At 49.6% G+C, this 22,961-nt stretch overlaps 2 protein-coding genes across 2 annotated transcripts in view; both read right to left on the bottom strand.

Annotated features, from left to right (window-relative positions):
• Positions 1–199: 199 nt before the first annotated feature.
• Positions 200–22,449, bottom strand: UBA7 (ubiquitin like modifier activating enzyme 7). Its single transcript, XM_020998898.2, is given in 28 exon segments — positions 200–379; positions 382–413; positions 2,050–2,144; positions 2,626–2,727; positions 8,294–8,485; positions 8,960–9,052; positions 9,168–9,247; positions 11,669–11,858; positions 12,646–12,720; positions 12,840–13,023; positions 13,350–13,414; positions 13,785–13,981; positions 14,474–14,639; positions 14,888–15,043; positions 15,549–15,629; positions 16,135–16,242; positions 17,393–17,575; positions 17,683–17,774; positions 17,777–17,828; positions 18,233–18,330; positions 18,752–18,884; positions 18,996–19,086; positions 19,526–19,632; positions 19,924–19,955; positions 19,958–20,057; positions 20,207–20,375; positions 20,538–21,486; positions 22,360–22,449. Coding segments are annotated over 27 exon segments (3,027 nt in total). The 5' UTR covers positions 20,594–21,486; positions 22,360–22,449; the 3' UTR covers positions 200–281.
• TRAIP (TRAF interacting protein) overlaps positions 21,508–22,961 on the bottom strand; it is a 52,600-nt gene continuing 51,146 nt past the window's right edge. The window contains exon 17 of the transcript XR_002326901.2: positions 21,508–22,512. The gene's annotated coding sequence lies outside the window, so the exon portion shown is untranslated. The remainder of the gene's footprint in view (positions 22,513–22,961) is intronic.

Genomic DNA, 22,961 nt, shown 5'->3' with positions numbered 1-22,961 from the left:
CCCGGCAATGACGCAGTAAGGCGCCTGAGTCTCCAACGGGGTGAGGGGAGATGGGAGAAAAAGGAAAAGAGGGGCTCGGTGTAGCAGCCTGTTCCCTGGGTGGGAGAGGCAGAATCCTGGGCTGGAAGAGAGTCTGATTGGCTGGCAACGTTTCAAGCAATTTTTTTTTCTGATATCCAATTGGCCACCATCACCTGGATCTAGTTAACGCTTCATCAACGGTTTTATTAATGATTCTGGGGCTGGGAGCTCAGCCGAGTGCTCCTCTTTGTGGTCTGGGCTCAGCAGAGGCAGTAATGCAATGGGGGTAAGGTAGTGTCCTCCTCTTCGTCCTCACAGATGATCTCAAACACCAGCTCCTTTTGGCCCACCTCGGCTCCTTGTCAGTCACCTGATGCACCAATTCTGTCACCCTGTGGGGGAGGATGGGTGGGTATCCGTAGTCAGACTCAGGGCAAGGGAGCAAAGAGGAGAGGAGAGAGAGCCATAGTTGGGGGCCCAGGCAGGGGGGCGGTGAGAAACAGGAGCAGCTCAAGACAGGAAACATCTGAAACTATTTTAGGAGAGAGCTAAAGGCAGAGAGACAGGAAACGGGCCATTCACTTAGAGAAACAGCCCTGAGCAGCAAGTAGGGTGGGGATCTGGCCCTGTCCCCAGAACCAAGTCCAGGACATGCAGGATGGAGTGGGCAGCCGGACTGGGGGATGCTAGCTTCTCCCCGGGGAAAGGCAGGACCCTAACTCTGCTCTTACCTAGCTACCTCCGTCCTCCCCTTTCCTTCCCTCCTCCCACCTTCTACTGATTCCATTTGGCAGCTCCATTTGGTTGCAGGAAACTGCCAGGGAAGTGTGAGGGGCCCCTTCAGTGGGGACAGGGAGGGAAGAAAAGGTTATGGCAATGGGTCAGCTAATGATGGGACCCCAGGAGGCTTGCTGCTGTAACACTGGCTTTATCACGCCTGTGCTATGTAGTAGCTGGATGGCATTAAGCACATCACCGAACCCTTCTTGTGCTGTTTTCTCATCTGTAAAATGAAAGGGTTAGATGAGACGATTTCTCAGATCCCCTCCCACTTCAAATCCTGCAACATTCTCTACTCTTGCTACCTGACCCACACACGGATCCTTCCTATGCCCCCATCCCCAGTTCCTCTTTGGTGGAAAAGTCATGGCCCTGCCACAGAAAGTCCTGTCCTTCTGGCCAAAGCTAAGGGATCGGGAGTCTCCCTCTGAACCCCCTGGGCTCTTACCCAGCCCCCACCCTCAAATCACACAGACCTGGGCCTCTCCTGGGAGGCTCCTCTCACAGCCTGGAGGCACTGGCCCATTTCGGCTGTGTCCCAGAGGAATGTTTTCCCTGGTCCCCACAGCTGCTCATTCATCTCATCCCCTTTCCCTCCTTCTCCTCCCCAAAGGGTAGCCTCTGAATGGGAGTAACTTCTCTGGGCCTAGAGCAGTGCCTTCCTCTCTGAGCAGCCTTCAAGCTTGGATCTAGCCAAGGCCCAGAGAAGACGAAGGAAGGAGGGGGAAGGGAATGAGCATTTCTTTCGGGCCTACTATGTGCTAGGCACATAAGCACTAAACTTTTTTTCTTTGGGGTGAGGCAATTGAGGTTAAGTGACTTGCCCAGGGTCACACAGCCAGTATCAAGTGTCTCAGGCTGGATTTGAACTCAGGTCCTCTAAACTCTTTACAAAATTATTATTCCCATTTTACAGACAAGGAAACTGAAACAGAGGTGAAGTGACTTGCTCAGGGTCATACAGCTACTATGTGTCTAAGGCAGGATTTGAACTCGGGTCTTCCTGGCTCCAGGCCCAGAGCTCTATCCACCGTGCCACCAGCTGCCTCTGAAGAGTATGAAGAACATCTCTAATCCTTCTGGGAAAGGGATACTGGGATGTAAATGGCTCCTGGAACAGAGAGGAAGCTGATCTTTTATACAGGAGAACAGGGAGGTGGGCAGCAGAGAGTGAGAACCCTAGGGGGTACCTCAGAAAGGAGAGGTTGGAGGAGGCCTGGACCCCCTCTCCTCCAGACTGGACCTCACCTGAGCTGGAGGTTTTGCTGGGCCTCTGGGCAGCCCCTTAAGTACAGGAGATAGGTGTCCAGCAGTAACATGGTCACTGGAAGGTCATACTCCTCCTGGGGGTTAATGGAGATAGGACAAAGGCCCTGCTGAGCCCTAAGCTGGCTCCATACATGTGGAGGGATCCATGGGGTGGGTTGGGAGCCACAGAGGACACTGGTGGGGCAGGTAGGGGGAGGGTGTGGGGAAGAGACTCCTTCAGGGAGAATCTACGCTGTGAGTCCTTTCCTGGGAGGGAAGGAAGAAGCCAGGACCATTAGGATCTGGGCCTGGGGGCATTTAAGGTATGTGCTGGTCTGCTGCTGTGTATCTAAACTTGGGGCAAGGCAGATTGGGCACTGGAGGTAGGGGAGATCTGAGCCCCTAGACACCGGGTCCCATCTTCCAAAGAGGGATATGTCCCAAGTCCCTAGGTAATTCATCCATTCCCCATTTGGGGAGGGATAGAAAAAAGGCCATTGCTAAGGGCTTGTGCAAAGGCAAGGGCTATGTGACTGTGTATGATGAGATCTGGCAGATAGGTGGGGCTAGGTTCACCTTGAGATAGGTGAGCAGGTCCTTCAGGGTCATCTCAGGCTGACCTGGGGCAGGAGCAGGCACTGTCAGCCGGTTCCAGCGTGTCCACTTCATACCACGATACTGTTGGGTGAGCAGAGATGTGGGTGTCAGCAAAGAGCCCACAGTGCAGACTCTATAACAAGGCTTCAAAGAAGTGGAAACACCCTGGAACCCCTTCCTTCTGGCTTGCAGAAGTAAGAGCTAGGGCTGAAGAACCAGGCCCCAGTCTCCTACTTTGGAAAGGGACAGAGCTGGACAAGAGCATCTTCCCTGACAAATTCCTTGTTTCTTTGATTAAGAGCCTGGCTCACGGAAATCTTTGGAAGCAGAAAGCAGTGAGTGGGAAAGGAAGGGGAGCAAGGAAGAAGAGGCCCATAGCCCCCTCCTCAGCCTGCTTTCCCATGCTGGCCTTCCCTGAGCTGAAAGTTTTGCTCCCTTAAAACCAACATGTCAGATTAAATTCGTCTCTCCCTTATGCTACTGTTTCTGACTTTTCAGTTTCTCTCTGTGGCATCACAATTCACCCAGTCTCCCATATTGGAGTTATTGACTTTCCTCTCCCTCACTTCTCACCTCCAGTCGGTTACCAGCTCTTGTTGATTTCAGTTCGGCAATGTCTCCCACCTCTGAGCTTTTGCCTTGGCTGTCTCTCATGCCTGGAATGCCCTCCCTCCTTACTGCTGCTTCTCAGAATACCTAATTTTCTTTAAAAACTCAGCTTAAGTACCACCTTCTCCATGAAGCCTTTGCTACCCCTGCAGCGGCTAATGCCTTCCCCACCAATTCTGTTAATTTTGTGTATGTCTTGCAAATTCTTCTATTAGCTCCCCTGAGAGAATGTTAACTTCTTGAGGACAGGGACTGGCCTCGAGGCCTACTGACTGGCACACAGTAGGTGCTTAATCAATGCTTGTTGTTTGACTGAATATCTTCTGAATTTATCTCCATTTCCACTGTCACACTCTGGTATACACCTTTCTTACTACTGTCTTAGATTACTACAACCACGTTACAGGACTTCTTGCTACCAGTATCCTCTCCCAGCAACCCATCCTTTCTTCTGCAGTCAGAAGTCATATCACTCCTCTGCTCATAAACCTTTAGTAGCTCCCTATTACTTTTTTTTTTCCTTCTTGGTGAGGTACTTGGAGTTAAGCGACTTGCCCAGGGTCACACAGCTAGTAAGTGTCAGGTGTCTGAGGCCGTATTTGAACTCAGGTCCTCCTGACCCCAAGGACAGAGCTCTATCCACTGCGCCACCTAGCTGCCCCTTCCCTATTACCTTTTGAGTAAAGTTCAGTTTTCCCTGTGCTCCACATGTGCCCAAACTACCTTCTCCCATAGTCCAGGCCAAAGGGACAACTCTTTGTCTCCACCCCCCCACTCTCCCAAACACCCCCGTGCTTGCACTCAGGCTCTTCCCTGTGTCTGCCGTACCCTCTCTCCCCTATTACCCTGGTGAGTTCCTATCTGTCCTTTAAAGACCAGCCAAAATGCCACCTCCTCCAGGAAGCCTTCCCTGATTATCCAGGCTGGCACTGATTTCAGGCCTCACCTGACACTTTGTAGCTCTTAGTTGTATATTATAGTTGTCTATGCCTTATTTTTTGGTAAAATAAGAGGGGAATAGTCAACTAAATGATACCAAAGGTCCCTTTACACTTTAGATCCTTTAATCCTAAATGTATTCCCTCCCACCCTGAAGGGTAGTGAAAGGGAAGGCTAAGGAAATCCAGGCCTATGGACTACCCGCGGAAGAAAGCACAGTTCTGGAGTGGAGATGGGAGGGGCTGGGGCAGAAGGCTGAGGGTCCAGGGAAAGGGGACATTGAGCCCAGGCAGGCTCGGTCAGCATTCCTTGCTCCTCCTTCCCCAGGCCCGTCTCCTCAGTGGGGCCCATCACAGGACGTGGCTGTGGGGGCCATTTCCACAGGAAAAGGGGCTGCTCCGTCATGAAGGCTGGGGGTGGGGTGGGGGTCAGGGGAGCTTCCTGAGGAAGTAGAGGGGAGGGGCAGCAGCTGCAAACCTGAGATAAGGAGCATTACTCCTCAAGTCCATGGCCGTCCAGCCAGCTCAGTGTCTGAGCTGCTAGCTCCCAGCTCCCTAGCCTGCCTGATGGTAGAGGAGCCCCCTGAGGTGCCAAGAAGGGATCTACTCCAGGGCTGTCCGGTGACATCCCTAAGCAGGGCTGAGAATCAGGACACCAGGATGGCAGCTCTGGCTCAGCCACTAAGTGACTGTGTAACTCGGGGCTACTTCCTGCCTCTCTCAGCCTCAGTTAGATGAGCTGACCTGAGCTCAAAGAGAGTTCCCTATAAGATTCATGGTTCTCAGATTTCACATTTGTGTGAGCCCAGAGAAGAGATCCTAGGATTTAGAGACCACCTGAGTCCAACGCACTCATTTTATGGGAGAGGAAACCGAAGCCCAGAGGGAAAGGGACAATCCCACAGTTAGGAGTCAGAAGAGCCAGGACTTAAAGTGAGGTCTTCTGACTACTCTAGATTGCTTGGGAAGGTACAAGGGCCATGGGGGGGGGGTTTAAGTCAGGGAACAGCAGGAATGGAGTGGAAGAGAGGGATTGTGACAGGGTACTGTCCTGAGGGCTCCTACCCTGGCTCATCAGAAACTTTAGTGTGTCCGTAGAGTGACCAGATCTGGCCCTGAGGCTGGCCCAGTCTGGAGACAAAGAAGGCCCTGTATGTGGGGGCAAGAAGGGGGCAGGAAGGGGGCCCTGAGTTGCTCCCTGCTAACCCCTGCCCTAGGCTTTATACAAAGGCACTCTGTGATGGGCTTGTAGAACTGAGGGGACATAAAGGAATGGAGACCCCAGGACTAGACAAGAGTCTGGCCCTGTGGCCCTGCCTTCTCTCCCATACTGGGTGTGGGGGGGAGGGGAGGGAGACAAGCCCCTCTAGTGTTTTGGACTGTTCCCTTCTCTTTTTCCCTCTTCCTGCCTTACCCATTCCCTCCTACCTCCTCAGACCCTGTTTTTCATTAGCTTGGTCTAATGAGCTAATAATCACTTCCAGACTCTAGTGCAACCAGGTTCCTTCTGCCCATCCCCAACACACACGTATATGCACATGTAAGCACACACTGAGACATCCAAACAAGGACATAAATGTATACTCATGAGGACATACACGGGCACATGTACTCAGGTATATGAACACAGGTAGCACCCAGAGGGACTCCCTTGAGGCAAGGCCAGCCAGAAGGCTCCCATGGGCCTGGAACTCTGTTCACTCATCTGCCCTGGGCCCAGGCATAGAAGCTAGTAGAACTGAGCCCTACTTTCTTCCCAGCTCCCAGGGCCCAATAGCTGGAATCGGCCTTGTCCAGGCCTATCTCGGTCTTACCCTTCTATGGGGTGGACTTGGCTCTGACTGAACCCAGAGAAAGTCTCAGGCTCCCCTGTTCGCCCCTCAGAAGGGCTCCCTCGGGGAGGAGGCTGAGGAGGGGACTGACTGCCGGATGTCTGGCTACACTAATGAGTTAAAGCTGTGGGCTCTCCCCACCACCACCCACAGACCCCATCGGGTCTGACGGCTGCTTCCTGTGTCTGACAGTTCCCAGCCTGCTGCCCCCATCCCCCCAGCCATGTTCCCCACTCTGGCCTCTCATCTCCTCCCACTCCAGCCGGGCTCCCTTCCCCAAGCTCCTGGCTCCCCAACAGTCCCCCTTCTCTCTTTCTCATCCTTCCCAGCCGGGTTCTGTCCTCCCCCTCTTTAGTCCTCATCCATTCCTCCACCTTATAGCTTCCTAACCTCCCTTACAGATCAGCCCAGTGACTCAGGCTGGAAATTCAAACCCTTCTGGCAGTCTGGGGAGGAAAGGGGGAGATGGTGAAGAGGGACTGACGTCCACTCTTGACACTCAACCCCAGCACTCAAGTTTGGGGGAAGTTCAGAGTGCACCAACAGAATGCCTCTTCAGACAGGGAGCAGGGACATTGGCCTGGGAGTAATTGTACAGTTGGATTCTCAAGGAACTTCCGGTGGGGCCCCAATCTTCCCAGGATGCCTCTTAGATAAGGCCTGGAGTTGGAGACAGAGCTGGGCTCAAGAGTGAGGGGAGAACGAAGCATTTGGACCCTGCGTTAGAGACAGGGATAGGGACCTTGGCATGAAGTATTACAGTTAGGGATAGAGTGGACATCAGAAGCCTTCTCATGAGGAGAGAGGCTTCATGGTGGGCTGAAAGGAGATGCTGCCCGGACAGATGAACTTCATCTAGAATACACAACAAGGCCAAACCCAAATTGGGAGGTGTGTGTGCATTGGGGGGACATCTAGAGAAAAAGAGGGAGGGAGGGATTGGTAAGGTTAGAATACTCTCAGTCCCAGAACAGCCAGGCGAATGTGGACTCCCGTTAGGCACTTCGGGAAACGTGTGCGTTATCCACAGGCTAGAGGATTTAAAAGCTTGAAGGGACCTTAAAATCTAGTCTTTATCTCCTTTCACTTTATAGAATAGGAAATGAGGCCCAGAGAAGAGAAGGGACTTGTCCAAGGTCCACAGCTGAGACCTGAACTCAGGCCTTGTGACTTTCAAACCAATGCACCTTCTATGGCACCAGCTGCCTCACTCAGTTGGTCCACGACAGAATGTTTTTATATGCCCCAAAGACACTTGGAACTTTGTGCTGGTATATCTGTAAGTGCTCATGCCCTTGGAAAGAAACGCCAGCAGAAAAGCTCACCAGGGGGGCAGCTAGGTGGCAAAGTGGATAGAGCACCGGCCCTGAAGTCAGGAGAACCTGAGTTCAAATCCGGCCTCAGACCAAACACTTGACACTTACTAGCTGTGTGACCCTGGGCAAGTCACTTAACCCCAACTGCCTTAAAAAAAAAAAAAAGAGCCCACCAGCCCCCTGAAGTGTGTTGCAGGAGCTGAAGAAGAGAGTGAACTACTGGGGACCAGAGCCAGGGAATCCAGGGACCTTGTGGAGGTTGAGGGCCCTGAAGAGAAAGCTAGGAGTCAGCTGGGCTGCTTTCTAGCCAGATGTGGTAACCTCCTACCATCAAGAAAGAGCAACTTAAGAAGGCCCTGGACCAAGGGCAAAGGTTCCCCAGGGTCAGCTCGGAGAATGAGCTGATTCATGAGAAGCTGAGACCAGAGGCTCCATGGCCCAGGACAGAATGGCCCATGGACAAGGAGGGTGGGGGAGGGGCAGAAGGAAGAACTGAGATAAGGTGAGGGTCAGGGACGGTGGAAAGGGCTGGGAGAGCAACCGACCAGGCATGGGAGACATCTGGACTGGGGTCAGAAAGAAGAAAGGCTGAGAGAAGGATAAAGAGTCAAGGACAGGCAGAGAATGATCTATAGGAATAGAGAGAGCGAGAGGGGCAGGGGCAGGGCTAAGGTCTGAGCCAAGAGGAGAGAGGGGGGACCAGATGAAGAAGGGGGAAAGAGACAGGAACAGGGTCAGCAATGAGGACCAAATGTAGAAAGGGAGAGGTGAGGGACAGGGTAAGGAGGAGAGACTACACAGATGTTAGGAAGGGGGAGCCGGTCCAGAAAAAGGCCCTAGGTGGGCAAAGATGGAGAAGAGGGGCCAAATGAAAGGGAGAGAGGAAGAATGGCTGCTGTAGGGAGAAGATGAGGGCTTCCTGGCAGGGTGAGGGCAGAGAATGAGTCTTTACCTGTTGGACACATGGGGCCTTGGGTATCCAGCGAGAGAGGCGAGGTATAGCCAGCTGTAGGTAGCTATGGCGGTAGGAGCTAAGACACCGATGCCCCATCACGATCTTGTACAGCTCCAAGCCAACCAGCCCGGCCACCACAGCTGTTGTTGTGGCTATGGCTGGGATGATTGCCCCTACAATCTTCTTACTCTGGGGAGGGCAGAACATGGAGAAGGGATCAGCAGCATGAGAGGTGAAGACATTTCGGGGATCAGGGCAAAGAGGGATGGACCCTCCAGAAAAATGGAGAGTGCATATATGTCCAGGGGCCCTCCCCTCTCAGCTCTTTCCTGAAGGGTGGAAAATGGATCATTCCAGGTCCGGCTGGATCTGGGGAATCTAGCTTTGCCATTTACCTACTGTGGAGAGACTCTACAGAGCTGGTGTAGAGAATCATCGTATCTTAAAGCTTGAGAGGACACTGGAAGTCATCTGGTCTCTAGACACCCCCATTTTACATTGGAAGACAGTAAGCTCCAGAGACGGAAAAGACTTGGACCAAGGTCACACAGCTAGTGAGTGCTGGGAACAGGATTAGAACCCAGTTCCTCTGACACCAAACCCAGCGTAATTTTCACCATAACTGGAGTGGATATGAGGACCCTAGGGTGCGGGGTGTCCAACCTTGCTACGGTCAGCTGGGGGGATTCCATAGTTCTCCGCCCGAAGGTTGGATGCAGCCACAATGAAATCCATGTGGAAGTTACTGTCATCGTCCTACGGAAGAGTCAGTCAAAACCTAGAAGAATCTGGTGGACTCTGGGTCTCTAAGCTGGATCTAGTGATCTAGGGCCAGAGATGCTTAATGTACTTACTGAGGCCTGTCTCCTACCTTCTCAAACAGCTGTGGCTCCAGGGAGGTTCCTGGCCATTTTGCCAGAGCTGAGCGTAGTTCTTGTACACGGGTGGGACCTGCAGTTGGGGGAGGAGAATAAAGAACGTCCTAAAGCTGAGTACCCCAGCCTAGGCCCAGAAGCTTCTCTGGTCAGCTGCTTTTTATTTTATTTCATATTTTATTTTTTTATTTTTTAGTTTTTTAATAGGCAATGGGGTTAAGTGACTTGCCCAGGGTCACACAGCTAGTAAGCATCAAGTGTCTGAGGCTGGCAGCTGCTTTCTAAAAAAATTAAATTCTATATTATTTAAGATGGTTAAAAAAAATGAAACAACAATAAACATCAACACAAACAGCACTACACACACACACACACACACACACACACACACACACACGTATATATGGATGGTAGAATTCTCTTGTAAAAAAATTAAATTTTGTGGGTTTTTTTCCCCAATTACCAAGCGCTCATTTTTTAATTTCTCCCTCCTTCCATTCACCTTCTTCCCATCCTGGGGCAAAAAAGAGGAGAAAAACAAAGCCCCTGTAACAAACAGGCATAGCCAAACAGATGCCTATATTGGCCATGTTTGAAAACTGCATGTGTCTCTCTCTGCCATGAATTGGGCTTTAATAGGCAAACAAAAGCCCTTGAGAGACAGAGTGGGAGAATTAAGAAAACAAAAACCAAAAAAAAAACCAAAAAAAGGGAGGGTGGGGAGCCTGAACTTGGAGTCAGGAGGCCCGGGTTCAAATCTTGACTATGATGTTTCCTAGCCATGTGATGATGGGTGAGCCACTGTTTCCTCACCTGTAATATACAGGTGTCCACATAACAATTTTCCTCCTGCCTACCTCCTAGAGTTGGTGCAGAAACTTCTGTAAACCTTAAAGTGCTCTAGAAAGTGGGTTGTTGTCATCATCATTTTTATCATTATCCAGGTATAGTGGAAGAGCCCTGAGCTGGGAGTCCAAAGAACCGAGTTCTACTCCTGGTTCTGTCATTGAGGCTCTGGGTGACCTTGAGTTAGTCACTTCCACTCTCTGGCCCTCGGTTTCCTTTACTGTAAAATGAGGGGGTTTGCCTTGATCACTGAGGTTGTTTCCAGGTGTGATGTGCTGTGGCTCCTAGGGTCAATGATCAGTGCCCCTGTGTTACTTCCATGTGTGTGAGTCCTTTGTAAGGAAAGGAGTTATCTTTTGTAAACTTTGGAGTTGACCGCATATTAGGTTGAATCATTCTGATTAATTTGTGAAGATGATGGGAACCCTACTGTTACCTGTTTGGATTGTGGGTTTTTGTCATGGTTGCTTATTTTTCCCAATGTTAGTTAGCTCGGGGCCTCAGTTTCCTTTTTTGTAAAACTAAGTGGTTAGACTGAATGAAGTCTAAGATCTCTTTTGAGGCAGCGAGGTGGCACAGTGGATAGCGTATCAGGGCCTGGAGTCAGGAGGACTCATCTCCCTGAGTTCAAATCCAGGCTCAGATACTTACTAGCTATGTGACCCTGGGCAAGTCACTTAACCCTGTTTGCCTCAGTTTCCTTATGATCTAGAGGAGAAAATGGCAAACCACTCCAGTATCTTTGCCAAGGAAAAATCCAAATGGGGTCACAAAGAGTTGGACACAACTGAAATGACTGAACAAAACCAAAACAACAAGGTTTCTTTCAGCTCTAAATTCTATGATCCTACCATATGGGTGAAGCACTAGCCGCCCCCTTCTCAACTCTCACTGTACAGTAGAGAGGACTTCTGACTGATTGAAAGTGGGTTTGCAGTTGCAGAATAAACCAATGAATTTGGGCCAGAAGCAATAAATGACTAATTAATCTCAATCTCTCCAGGCATGTTCTGGGACAAGAGTTAACATTCTTGAGGGGGTAGAGAGAAAGTTGGAATGAGTCAAACTAATCCCAGGAAACTGAGAGTAATTTAGAAAGTTTAAGGGTCACTTAATCTGGGATTGAGCAATTATATTCCCACTTTAATGACTTCATTTTTGTGTGTAGTTTTTCTGATTTTGTCTTTTTTTCTCTTTTTATCTCTTATCTTTTTTCTCTTTTCTCTTTAAATGAATTATAGAAAGCTCTTTCTTGTAGTCTGAAGTATACAAATACTCAGTCTCTTGGAATAAGAATCAGATTGATACTGTCATTGTCACTGGAAAGAGCCCAACATGGCTCACCTCCCCATCTACTCCCTTCCCTGGCCACCATTGCCCTATAGCTCTAGTATTCTCCTATTAGAATGTAAACCCTTTGAGGGCAGGGACTGTCTTGATTTCACATTTAGATAGCCGTTGCCTAGCAGGAAAGTGCTTGGCACATATTAGGTACTCAGCGAATGCTTGCTGTTTAATGGTCTGACCAAACGATAAGCCAGAAAAATGACGAGCTAGAACTGCCCTCTCAAGGTCTGGCTGGCTTTCCTCATGGGCAGGAGCCATGTCTTTCCTATTAGACTTGCACAGATGAAGGAGGCCAAGCCCTTACCCCACTTTGCTGAGGACTGTTCTAGCTCCTGGTCATTGGCAAAAATGGGGGTGTGGGTGTGGAGGTGAAAGGCAGGCGCTGGTAGCTTCTGAAGGATCACACGTAATTCATCTCGGTCCTGGGAGCCTGGCAGTTGGTGGGTCTTGGCATACAGGTTGGCAGCTGCCAGAATATAATCCAGGTGGGTGTCCTATGGTAGAAGCCAGGATCAGTGGGGCCTAATGTCACGTGTATGACACTCTTTTGCCTGTTTGGATGTATGCATGTGTATTTAAGTACATATATGTCTATAGTGTGTATGAGTGTGTGTGTCTGTGCAAATGCTCCTCTTCATATGGATATTCTGTGTGTCCGTGAGCATGTGTCTCCACATATAGCTCAATGTGTGTATGTTTGCACGTGCGCCTGTGCAATGTACCTGCTTGACTGCATGTGTATGTATCTATGTGTACTTGTGTACCCAACACGTATGCATATATGTCTTCCACTTCCACTGTATATATCTAGTACGTACAAAGTTGTTTTCAGGTTCGTCCTTTCCCTTCATTAGCTCTTTGAGGGCAAAGACCGTGTTTCTTACTTTCTTTGTCTTCTCGGTGTTTAACACGGAGTTAAGTGCACATAGTAAGCAATTAATAAAAGCTTGCTGATTGATACCTACACAGTATGTGCATTTGTCTGTGTTCACATATATGTTTGTGTCTATGGGTCTGTGGGTCTATGTCTATGTGTCTCTGTGTGGATCCCAATATACCTCCCCTTAGAGGTCCCATTTCCATGTCAATACCATGGCCTGTCCTTAATTCTGGACAAGTGGGGGAAAGGTGTGAGGCCCAGATCATGAACTCTTCAGGATTTAGGGAGGCAGGCATAGGCACTGAAAGAAGATATATGCTCCCCCCCCCCATTATCAGTTCTTGGCTTTCCTTCCCCACCCACCCGGGTTCCTCTGCCCCAGCCTCCAAGCCCCTGCTCACCCTGTTGACATCAAACTGCAGAGGCCGGGGACAGCGTTTGGTACCAGACCAGAAGGGGACTCCTTCCTCATCCACCTGGGGAGTTAGGGAAGGTCTGAATCTTCATCAGGAGTATGTTACTCTATGGACTATTACTGACTCCTCCCTGCTCCCTCCACCTCCCCCCCACACACACCTGTTCCCCACTCCCTTACCTTGTCATGGGGAATGTACTGAAGAAGGTGGGTTATGCTGTCATGGAAGCAATGTTGCCAGCGACCCCGGGCCCAAGCTACACAGTCCTGCCAGCACCGTGGTGGGCTGAGGATGGAAAGGCTTGCCGTCTTCAGATAATCTAGGGCTTGTGGCTCCTCCATTCTCTCTAAGAAGTCTGGCTCCCTGGGAAGAGAGAATCCTCAATGCAGAGCTCTAGGGTCTGGGCCCCTGGGAGTCAGGAATGGAGCCAGACCACATGGGAAACTGAGTCCCGAGCTATTTCTCTCTCCCTCCCTATCCTTCAGGTCACTACCTTTAGCTCTGCTCCCACAATAGGCATTCTGGTCCCTACCAACCTGTACACCTGGGCTGTGGGGCTCTTGGAGCCAGGGTAACACCATCTCCTACCCACCAGGAAACAAGGCTCAGTGATATCCAGTCCCTGGGGCACCCACTGCTGCTGCTGAAGACCCCATCCCACCCCTTGCCTGCCCCTGTCAAGGCCTTACTGTAGGTAGCGGTTAATCATCTCTGCTGGCAATCTGAACAGCCCTTCAAACTCATTCCGGGCCCACTGTGTCAAGAGAATAAGTGAACAAAGTGGCTGGTTGGATCCAGCCTGGAAGAGGCAGGTATCTTAAACTCTGTCCACCCTCTGTACCCTGCATTGTCCTGGAGCCTTTAGACCATAGGATCATAGAAGAGACCCTAAAGATCATCTGGTCCAACCCTCCCCATTTTCAGATGATGAACCTGAGACCCAGAGAGACTGAGTGCTTCGCCGAGGGTTACGTAGGCAGTGAACAGCAGAACAGGGGCTCACACTCAGATCCTTGGACTGAGTCCTACTAGGATGCCTCCCTCGCCCCTAGAGACCCTCCTGTAAAGAGAAGCAAGGCTCAGGTTAGGAGGAAGGTGAGGGCTCCAGGGGGTGAGTTAGGTACCTGTAGGGTATGCTCAATGCTACTGGGAGAGTGGCGCAGGGTACAGAAGGGGTACGCAGCCTCAGCGTCTTCGGATGGTGCGCTGTACGGCTCAGTCACGGGGGGCACAAAAACGGCAGCGCTGCCTCGGGTCCCTTGAGTGCCTGACTCTAACATTGGCTTCATGTAGTGGACACAGCGTTTGGACACATACTTACCTAGGAGTCAACGAGTTGGAGAGTGAGAAGGCACCAGGGCTCAGGAACAGGGCACCTGAGAACTGGGGACTAGGGGCTTCTTGTGGGTACTTGGGGAACAGTTTAGTATCAGTATACAAGGGGTCTCTCCCCTTAGGGCAGCTGGGCATGGAGTCAGGACGACCAAAGTTCAAATCTAGCTGTGTGGACAAGTCACTTAACCTCCGTTTGCCTTAGTTTCTTCAACTGTAAAATGGAGACAACAATAGCACCTACCTTGCGGGTTCTTTATTTTCACTACTCTCTAACTCAAATTCAGCATTTCCTTCAACAATTTAAAAACGAGATTCTGAGAGAGGTTCCATGGGCTTCACCACTTCACCTAAAGGGGAAGGAGTTCCTACTCTACCTGTTTCTTAGTTTCTTCCTCTTCTGTAAAATGAGGAGCAATGGACTCGATGCATTCCAGGCCCCTTCTAGGTCTAAAGCCTACCCCCAGTGAGAGTGACTTACGGGCCTGGAAGCTGTCCAGGGCAGAGGCCACACCGTCGAGGTTGGAGAAGAAGTCATCCCCGAAGACGTGCTCGGTGTCGGGGCCCAGTTCTTTTGTGTGTGCTGTCACAGAGAGAGCTGGGTTCATGCTTCTCACAGCGAGAGCTGCTGCTTCTGACTTGGGCTTCTGGAAGGAGGTGGTGGAGAAGCTTAGGAGGAAACTGGGGCAGGGAGCTCAGAGTTCTACTTTTCTCAGCCTAGCTGGGCCTGGGAACCAGGGGTGCAAAGTTGAGGAGTCTGAGGAAAATGGGATAGAGGTAGCCCCTTTGGGGCTGTGCAATTCATGGTATAGATCTTCTTAGAGAATCCCCCTCCCTCAAGAAAGTGGAACCTTGAGGAAGGGGATGTCAATGGGGGCTGAGTCCCCCAACTCACATTTAGGTCCTGTGACCGGAAGAGGAACTGCCTGTTGAGATTGGAGAGCTCCACAGTGTCCATGTCGGTGACAGTGATGCCCCCGCCCTGCCCAGCTCCTAACCCCAGCATTGCAAAGGTCTTGAGGAGCTCACAGCCAATGGCCCCTACCCCCACCTACCAGGAGAAAACAGGCCTTGCTGGGGTTAATTTCCCCAACTGATTAGCTCAGATAAGTTACCTTTTCATTCTCTGAAATAAAGGGAGGCTGTTGGACTGAATGACTGCTAAGAGACTTTGCACCTCTGAAATCCTGTGACTCTGACTCTTCACCCACCTCTACTCTCCATGGTCCCCTGACCTCCTCCAAAGCTCATTTCCTTGACTCCACCCTGCATGGCTTCCCATGTCCTGCTCCTTCCTCCAGTGACCTTAGAGATAGGTAAGATAGTCTCCCTGGAGTTTGCTGGGCTATGGGCTCAGTGTTTAGGAGCCCAGACCTCTGACTTCTACTTCCCGACTAGGCTTGGGGCTATCAGGATAGGGCACCCACACTCATAACAGCCTTAAGCAATCATACTGCCCATGAGGCTCGAGCTGGACAAGAGAAAAGAGCCTCCCTACTCAAGGCCTGGCCTACATGAGCCTAGACCCCTGAAGCCCCAGACCCCTTTCTGCTCACCAGGAAGTAGCGCTGCTCGCCCAACGTCTTCTGGAAATCGTCCCCAAACACAGCAATCTGTCCATCATAACGGCAATTTCTCTGAAGGAAGATTTGGGATGAGTATGGGGGAACAGAGAAGGGGAAACAGATGACAACCAAAATATGACCTCTACTGCTGTTCGCTGTGGTGTAGTGGAAAGAATACTGACATGGCAGCCAGAAGACTTGGGTTTCAGCTACTTCACTGCTCTTGGTAAGGTTTCCTCATCTGTGAAATGGGTATAACAGTTGAACTATCTACCTTTCTACCTTCCTAACAAGGTTGTTGTAAGGAAAGTGCTTTATAAAAAGCACTATATAAATATCAACTGTCTATACTTAGCACATATAACAGAACTCTGTTCACGATTCATAATGGCTACTATGATGATTTTCCTCAATTTTGAGTGAATCCTGTCTATTTGCCCCAACCAGATCCAGGACTCCTTGGGATAGTTTCCTTCTTTCTATTCTGCCCTCACATCCCCCAAGGTCTAACACAGGGGGTCAGACCCCAGGAAGACTTTCTCTCCACCATCCCTGCCCTAACCCTCCAAGTACTCACTGGGGTACATGCCTCTGGTGTCAGTGGGGGCTTTCCATCTTCTGGCAGACATTCAAGAGCATCAAAGTACAGCCACTGGTCCAGGGGTGTGAATTTCCCTGAGGCTGCCTGGGAAACTCCACATCATTAGCTACCCTTCTCCCCCAACTTTACTCCCTTCTACTGCTCCACAGAATCAGCTCCATTTCTCTCCCTTTCTAATAGTTCTTGTCCTTGAAACTGTCTTCCTCTAAGTGGTAGAGTGGGGAAAAAAGCATAGGCTTAGACTCAAGAGAGATTTGGGTTTGAATCATGATGCCAATATTAACTAGCTGTGTGATCATGGGTAAGTCATCAACTCTCTGAGCTTTGGTTTCCTCAACTGTATCATAGGAAGGATACTGAAAATGCCCCTAGTTTTCTCCCAGGGTAGTCATGAGGAAAGGACTTTGAAAACTAGGCATCTGGGGGCAGGTAGGTGGCATAGTCGATAGAGCACCGGCACTGGATTCAGGAGGACCTGAGTTCAAATCCAGCCTCAGACCAAACACTTGACACTTACTAGCTGTGTGACCCTGGGCAAGTCACTTAACCCCAATTGCCTAAAAAAATCCCCAAACAACAACAACAACAACAACAAACCCAAAAAACAAACGAACAAAAAACCAAACCAAAAGAAAACAAAAGAAAACAAAAAAACCCTAGGCATCTAGGTGGCATAGTGGATAGAATGCTGGACTTGCACTCAAGAAGACCTGAGCTCAAACCCTGTCTCAGACACTACTATGATATTGGGTAAATCATTTAACCTTCTACGCCCCAGCTTCCACATCTGTAAAACGAGAGTTTGACTTGGCAGCCTCTAAGGTATGATCCTGTGTATGACTTTACAGAAACAGTATAAAAATGTGAGCTGATCCTACTGCCCACTCCCACTCCCTACCCCCAACCCATCCGGCTCCCCACCCACAGGAGGGGCATCGCATTCAGAGACCCTGGAATTTGACCTGTGGTCCAATCCCAGCTCTGCCACTACTTGTGTGGGCTTGGGAAAACCCCTTCCTGTCCTCTGAATCTCAATTTCCTTCTACACATAATGAGGAAATTAGACGAAATGGTCTCTAAGATCCCTTAGAAACAGTCTCTAAATTCTTAGATGCTCAAGGACAATAGAGGGCATAGAAGTCTGGGACTAGGGTACCCTCTGGTGGCCGCTTCTGGTTACTGCAAGCTAGTGGCAGGGGTTGCCTGAATTCTCCGTCTGGTCCCTGACTCTCACCTTCAGCATCTCTTGGGCAGCCATTCCGCCAAACAACGAGTTGATGGGGCTCAGGTCCCCAGTGCTGGTCATAGCAAACTCCCTCACTAGTGCCTCATCGAGGGGCTCATTCACCTTCTTGCCATCATCTCCCTGAAGGGGTTCTAGGCCCTGGGCCAGGAGCAACAGCTCATTTGCATCTTCCTGTCCAGGAGGAGTAGGTGATGAAGAGAAGACTCTTTCCCCAGGCTCCAGCCAGCCCCAGCTCTCCCTTCAGTCACTAAGGTTCTGAGGGTGCCAGGGCAACTCACCAGGTGCCAGGGTCTGGGAAGGCGGCCGATCTCAGCCTGGTATTTGTGCAGTGCCCGGAAGGCCTGATGCAAGCAGCGGGCACGCTGTGCCCCTGAAGGCTAGCTGCCATAATCCTGGGCTGGTTCAGTGATAAGGGCAAGGCTTCCTAGAGATGTGAGGACGGGACACCCCACCTTTATCTAGATTTCACTCCCCTTGCTCCCCTCCCCTCCCTGACCTTTCATATCAGAACTTCTCACAGCATCAGCCCTCTCCCCTTTCCCTCAGTATGCTAAGTCCCCTGCCTAAGGGTTTAGGCCTCAGGGTTTAGAATCAGAGCACTGGGGTTCAGATTTGGATTCAAATCCAGGTTCTACTCACTACCTGTGTGACCTGAAGCAAGTCATATGAAGTGTCATTGGAAGTCCACTCAGATCCTTCCTAGCTCCAAATCCTATGATGCTATGATTCCTTGGCAGTTGAAAGGCCTGTCCCTCACCCCCTGTCCCCACACATACTTGCCAGTCTCCCCCAGCTCCCTGGTATTCACTCTTTTAAAAGGACACTCACATAAGAACAAGTCTGAGATCTCTTGACTTCTGTGATGGCTCCACTTCGTAGGTAGGGGGAAAAGGCCGTGGTGTCCCCAATCTCAAGGGTCCATTTGTCTGCCAAGTTTTCCACCACCAGAAAGTACAATGCTTTGACCCCATCCCGCTATTCTAGAACTCTGTTCTGAAATTAGGCTGGCCTTAACAACCTCATGGTTCAGAGTACTAACCCCTAGTAGCCAACAGGACAGAGAGGAGATGTGCCCAAAGGCAGGGGCCGAGTCTGCCCCATTAGTCTAAGGAGCTCCCGGAGGGCAGAAGTTACTGTTCCTCTTCAGACTAGGGGCTCCCCAAGGATAAGAAACTCCCCCTTTGGGTTAGGGTCTCCATAAAGGTGAGGGGGGCAAGAATGGGGACCTTCCCAAGTGTGAGAGCTGACTTTGCCCTAAAACTAATACCCTTCCTTTCTCTCTTTATCCTCATTCCCCAGCTCTGGGACTTTGTCACACTCAACACGCACAGGGTTGATATGACTCACCTCGAACTCGGATGGGCCGAGGACCACAATCATTGAGCTCTGTCATGCCTTCGATGTCAGAGAAGGTCACCCAGTCCCCATCCTGGAACCGATGGCCATTTTCTTCAAGAACAGTGAGTATACCAGGAGAACCCTAAATAAGACAAGACTCAGGTTGCCTAGGTCAGTGCCCTCTGCAGGGGGCCCTCAGGCCACTCCTCATCCTAGGCTGGAGCAGTTAAGATTGTGGCAGGTCAACACCCACCTGAGAGATATGCCCAATGTTGCTCTGTAGGGGCTCAGCTTCACTAGGGTCATGGATGGTGAATTTCTCGCCAAAGTCACAGAAAAGCTGCCTGGGAAAGAAGGAAGGGGAAGATAGGGCCACTGAGGCAGCTCCTGGTAGAGGGTTTTTTGAGAGTCAAGGGGCACAGTTAAATTTAGTTAAGGATTTCAAAAGATTTATTAAGCCTCTACTCTGGGTCCAAAGCTCTGTGCCCGAGAAGGGGGAAATACAGGACTCTTTCGTGAGAAGTTCACATTCTAGCTGCAGAATGTGTAACATAGGCTATGACATAAAAAGTGCATTAGAGAGGAGTAAACAAAATGTGGTATGAAGTCTGAAGGGGAGATAATTAACCACAAAATCAAAGAAAGCTTCAAGGAGTTGGCATTGAGGTGAGTTTTGAGGTGAGTTTTGAAGAGCCAGAGCAGGGTAAAAGTTATCCTGGGTGAGGCAGGTATGGGGTTTAGAGCAGGAAGGAAAAAGGGGAATGGACCTTTGATGTTACTCACCCCACCAGGCCCCGAGTGCTGGCCACCAGGAAGTGCACCCCATGCTCATGACAGAGGCTTCCCACCTGCAGCTGTTCTTCCATTGGGGAGTCTGTCAGCACCACCACCTGGGGAATCCTTGGAGCTCAGTATGCAGCCTGAGCTGACCAGGCCTTTCACTCCCATCCCACCTTCATGCTGATAGATGCACTCCCCTGAGATCCATCCCTAATGGCTTCCTTCCCCATTGCCACTATAGGATCTAGACAGGAACCCCCAACACAGGCCAGAAGGAATGGAAGAAGAGGGCTCTGAACATGGAGCCCTGAGAGGTGGAATTCCATGGATGGAGAGTTGGGAAGGAATCTCTCGGTCTTTCATGGGGGGCAGGTGGGTGCAAGTTTAAAGGAGAAGTGTACCTGGAATCCTTGTAATACAGTCTCGGTGAGGGTCCATCATGGGAACTGATGCACACATCCCCGTTGAGCTGGGCTAGGTGGGGCAGAGATGCTTTGGCCCTGTTTTGTCCTATGTCCTTTTCTGACAGGAAGAACTGGAGGAGAATGTGTCTTGGGGTAGTAGTGGCAAGAGAGGAAAAAGCACTCTTCCCCCCACCGTAGCTCTGAGCCTACACCCACCTAGGCTCTTTAGCTGCTACTGGCTTTTGCCTCACAGGTCCCTTTGGATCTGACCCTTCCTTACTTGGGAAGCAAGATCCATCCAGCAGGTGGGACTGGGGTCATGCAGAGTGAGTCTGCCCACTCCAGCCAGGACCAGGTTCTTGGCGATCTCAACACCTAGCCCTTTCATGCCAGACACCAGCATGGAAGACGCCCGTAGCCTCCTCATGGCTTCTGTTCCCAGAACATACCTTGAGGGGTGGAGAAAGTTGTGGTCAGCCGATTGGCCTCCTATTACTGTTACCCAACTCCCCTTCAGAAAAGATGGGTTAAAATTTGGCTTCTTGCCAACCTGTGCAGTCACTCCCCCTCCCCCACAGTGGCGCCCCCCACCCCCATCCTCTTGTACTTACAGTTGTCGGGAATACAGTTGTTCATTGATATCCAAATTTGTCTTGAGGTCACCCATTCTCTTATAAGGACTCTCTCTACTCACTCAGATAACCAGCCAGACACTCAACTGGACAGAAAAAAAACCATGCCCCCACCTCCCACCTCTGGCAGACACCCAGTTAAATCCTACTGGCCCTAATCCCCAGACAGAGCTACAAACAGCTGATCAGCGTGGCCCTACGCTCCCAGAGGTGGCTCAGAGTTATGAAAGCCAATGCCTGCCTCCTCTTCTCCTTTTCTTTATTTCCCTTCCCAGGACCGTCCCGTGCCTCAGTTCTGAACACTCCCTTGTCCTTTACCTCAGGGCTCTGCTCAGGTAGAAAGAAAAAGGAGCAAAGGGAAAGGGAAAATGAGGCTCAGCTGTTCTTCTCCCTTCCCTCCTTCCCTCCTTCCCTTTTATTTTCGAGGAAAGCGAAAGTGAAAGCCTGAATCTTAGGGACCCAGTCAACTTCTTACTTTGCATACCAACCCGGAACATGCCCCAGTGCCCAGAGGGAGACACAGTAGAAAAACGAATATGCTGCCTTCATTAGCCTGGCATTATTCCAGCTGACATCACTCCCCTTCACACACTCCATTCAAGTCAGACTGGTTGACTCACTGTTCTCCAAACTCAGCATTCTCTCGCCTCCGTGAAGTCCTGGGGGCCCCAAATCCTCCTCACCGCTGCTTCACAGAGTCCCCTACCTTATCTGCCACTGCTGTGGCCTCTCCCATTCTGCTACCTTCCTGCTTCTCAAATGACCATGTAGCTGCTTACCAGTTGTTTAGTTTTCCCCAATCGCACTAGTACACTTCCCTCCTCGTGGGGACTGGTTTTTCATTTCTTTGTGTTACTAGCAAGCAGCACACCACAAAGCCAGGGTGTCAAACCCAAATAGAAAGGGATCCCTGCAGGCGCATATTGACCTAAAAAGCCACAAATTAACATTCTTTGTATTGTATTTTTATTTTGTTAAATATTTCTCAATTACATTTTAATCTGGCAGCGTGTTTGACACCTCTGCAGTAAATGTTTAAATCGAATAAGATTGGGCAGAGGCCAGGGAATCTGACCCAGGAACCTAGGTTCTTTTTTGTTTTTTTAATATATATTTTTTTATTTTGTTAAACATTTCCCAATTACATGTAAAAAAATTTAACATTCATTTTTTTTTTAACATTTTGAGTTCCAAATTCTCTCCCTCCCTCCTGCCCCTACTGCAATTTGATATCAATTACACACGTGAAGTTATGCAAAACATACTTCCGTATTAGCCACGCTGCAAAAGAAAACGTAACAAAAAAAAAAGATAAGGTTTAAAAAGTAAGCTTCAATCGACATTCAGAGAAGTGATGGTGGTTGGTAATGGTGAGATTCAGGGTGTGATCATTACCATAGTTGCCTTAGGTAGAGTCATTGAGTAGGTCAGATTTAAGGAGACTGAGGAATTGGGAGGTTAGTGTTTGAGGGGAGCATCAGCATGGAAGTTGAAGCGCAGGAGTTGGGGAAGGGAGAAAGAAAGAAAATAAGGGGGGTGTGTGTGTGTAGAATTAGTATGGGTAGTGGTTGGGGGAAGGTCTCTTCAAGAACTAAGGATGAATAGTAACAATCAGGGTTCTGAATGAGGTCTCTGCACAGAGAGGACTCCAGCAGATAATGAGTTAAACCTTGTCACACATATTTCTTAATGTGTGCCTCATTACTGTGTAAGCCTACTCCTCCCATGAATGTTGCGTGTATTTGTTGAAAGGAGTGAAACCAGTCCTTAGAAGAAGGTTTTACAATAAACACATCTTTACCTTGTTATCTGAGAGTAGTAGTAGTTGCCTTCTGGGGAAATGCTATCATCTTCCTTTCTTTTTTCTATTCCTCCTCCATTTCCCCCCAAAAAAAACCAAGACAATTTACTTTTGTCCTGTGCAGTTTTCATTTTGATTTCTTGAAATATAGCTCTGAAAAACAGGTTTTAAAAAACAGAAACCTGTTATTTTATTTTTTAAATTTTATTAATTTATTTTGATTTATCAACAATCACTTCCATATGCTTTTGAGTTGAAAATTTTTCTCCCCCTTCCTCCCCTGCAGCCTCCCCAAGATGGCGCACAATCTGATATAGGCTTTACATTTACATTCCTATTAAACATATTTTCACATTAGTGAAGTTGCAAGTAAAAATTAAAACCAGTAGGAGGAACCATCAGAAAGATGAAACAAAACTCAACAGAAGGTAAAAATAAGTGATAGCGATGTGACTTCCACAGTTCTTTCTTTGGATGTGGACAGCATTTTCCATCCCAAGGCCTCTGGAGATGTCTTAGATCCTTGTAATGCTGAGAAGGGTTAAGTTTATCAAAATTAGTCATCGCACAACGTGGCTGTTATCGTGTGCAATGTTCTCCTG

The sequence above is a fragment of the Phascolarctos cinereus genome, unplaced genomic scaffold (assembly GCF_003287225.1).
Source record: "Phascolarctos cinereus isolate Bilbo 61053 unplaced genomic scaffold, phaCin_HiC Scaffold_4;HRSCAF=312, whole genome shotgun sequence".
Lineage (NCBI taxonomy): Eukaryota > Metazoa > Chordata > Mammalia > Diprotodontia > Phascolarctidae > Phascolarctos > Phascolarctos cinereus.
Note: the sequence above shows the minus strand (reverse complement) of the source record. Positions and strands in the feature narration are given on the sequence as shown.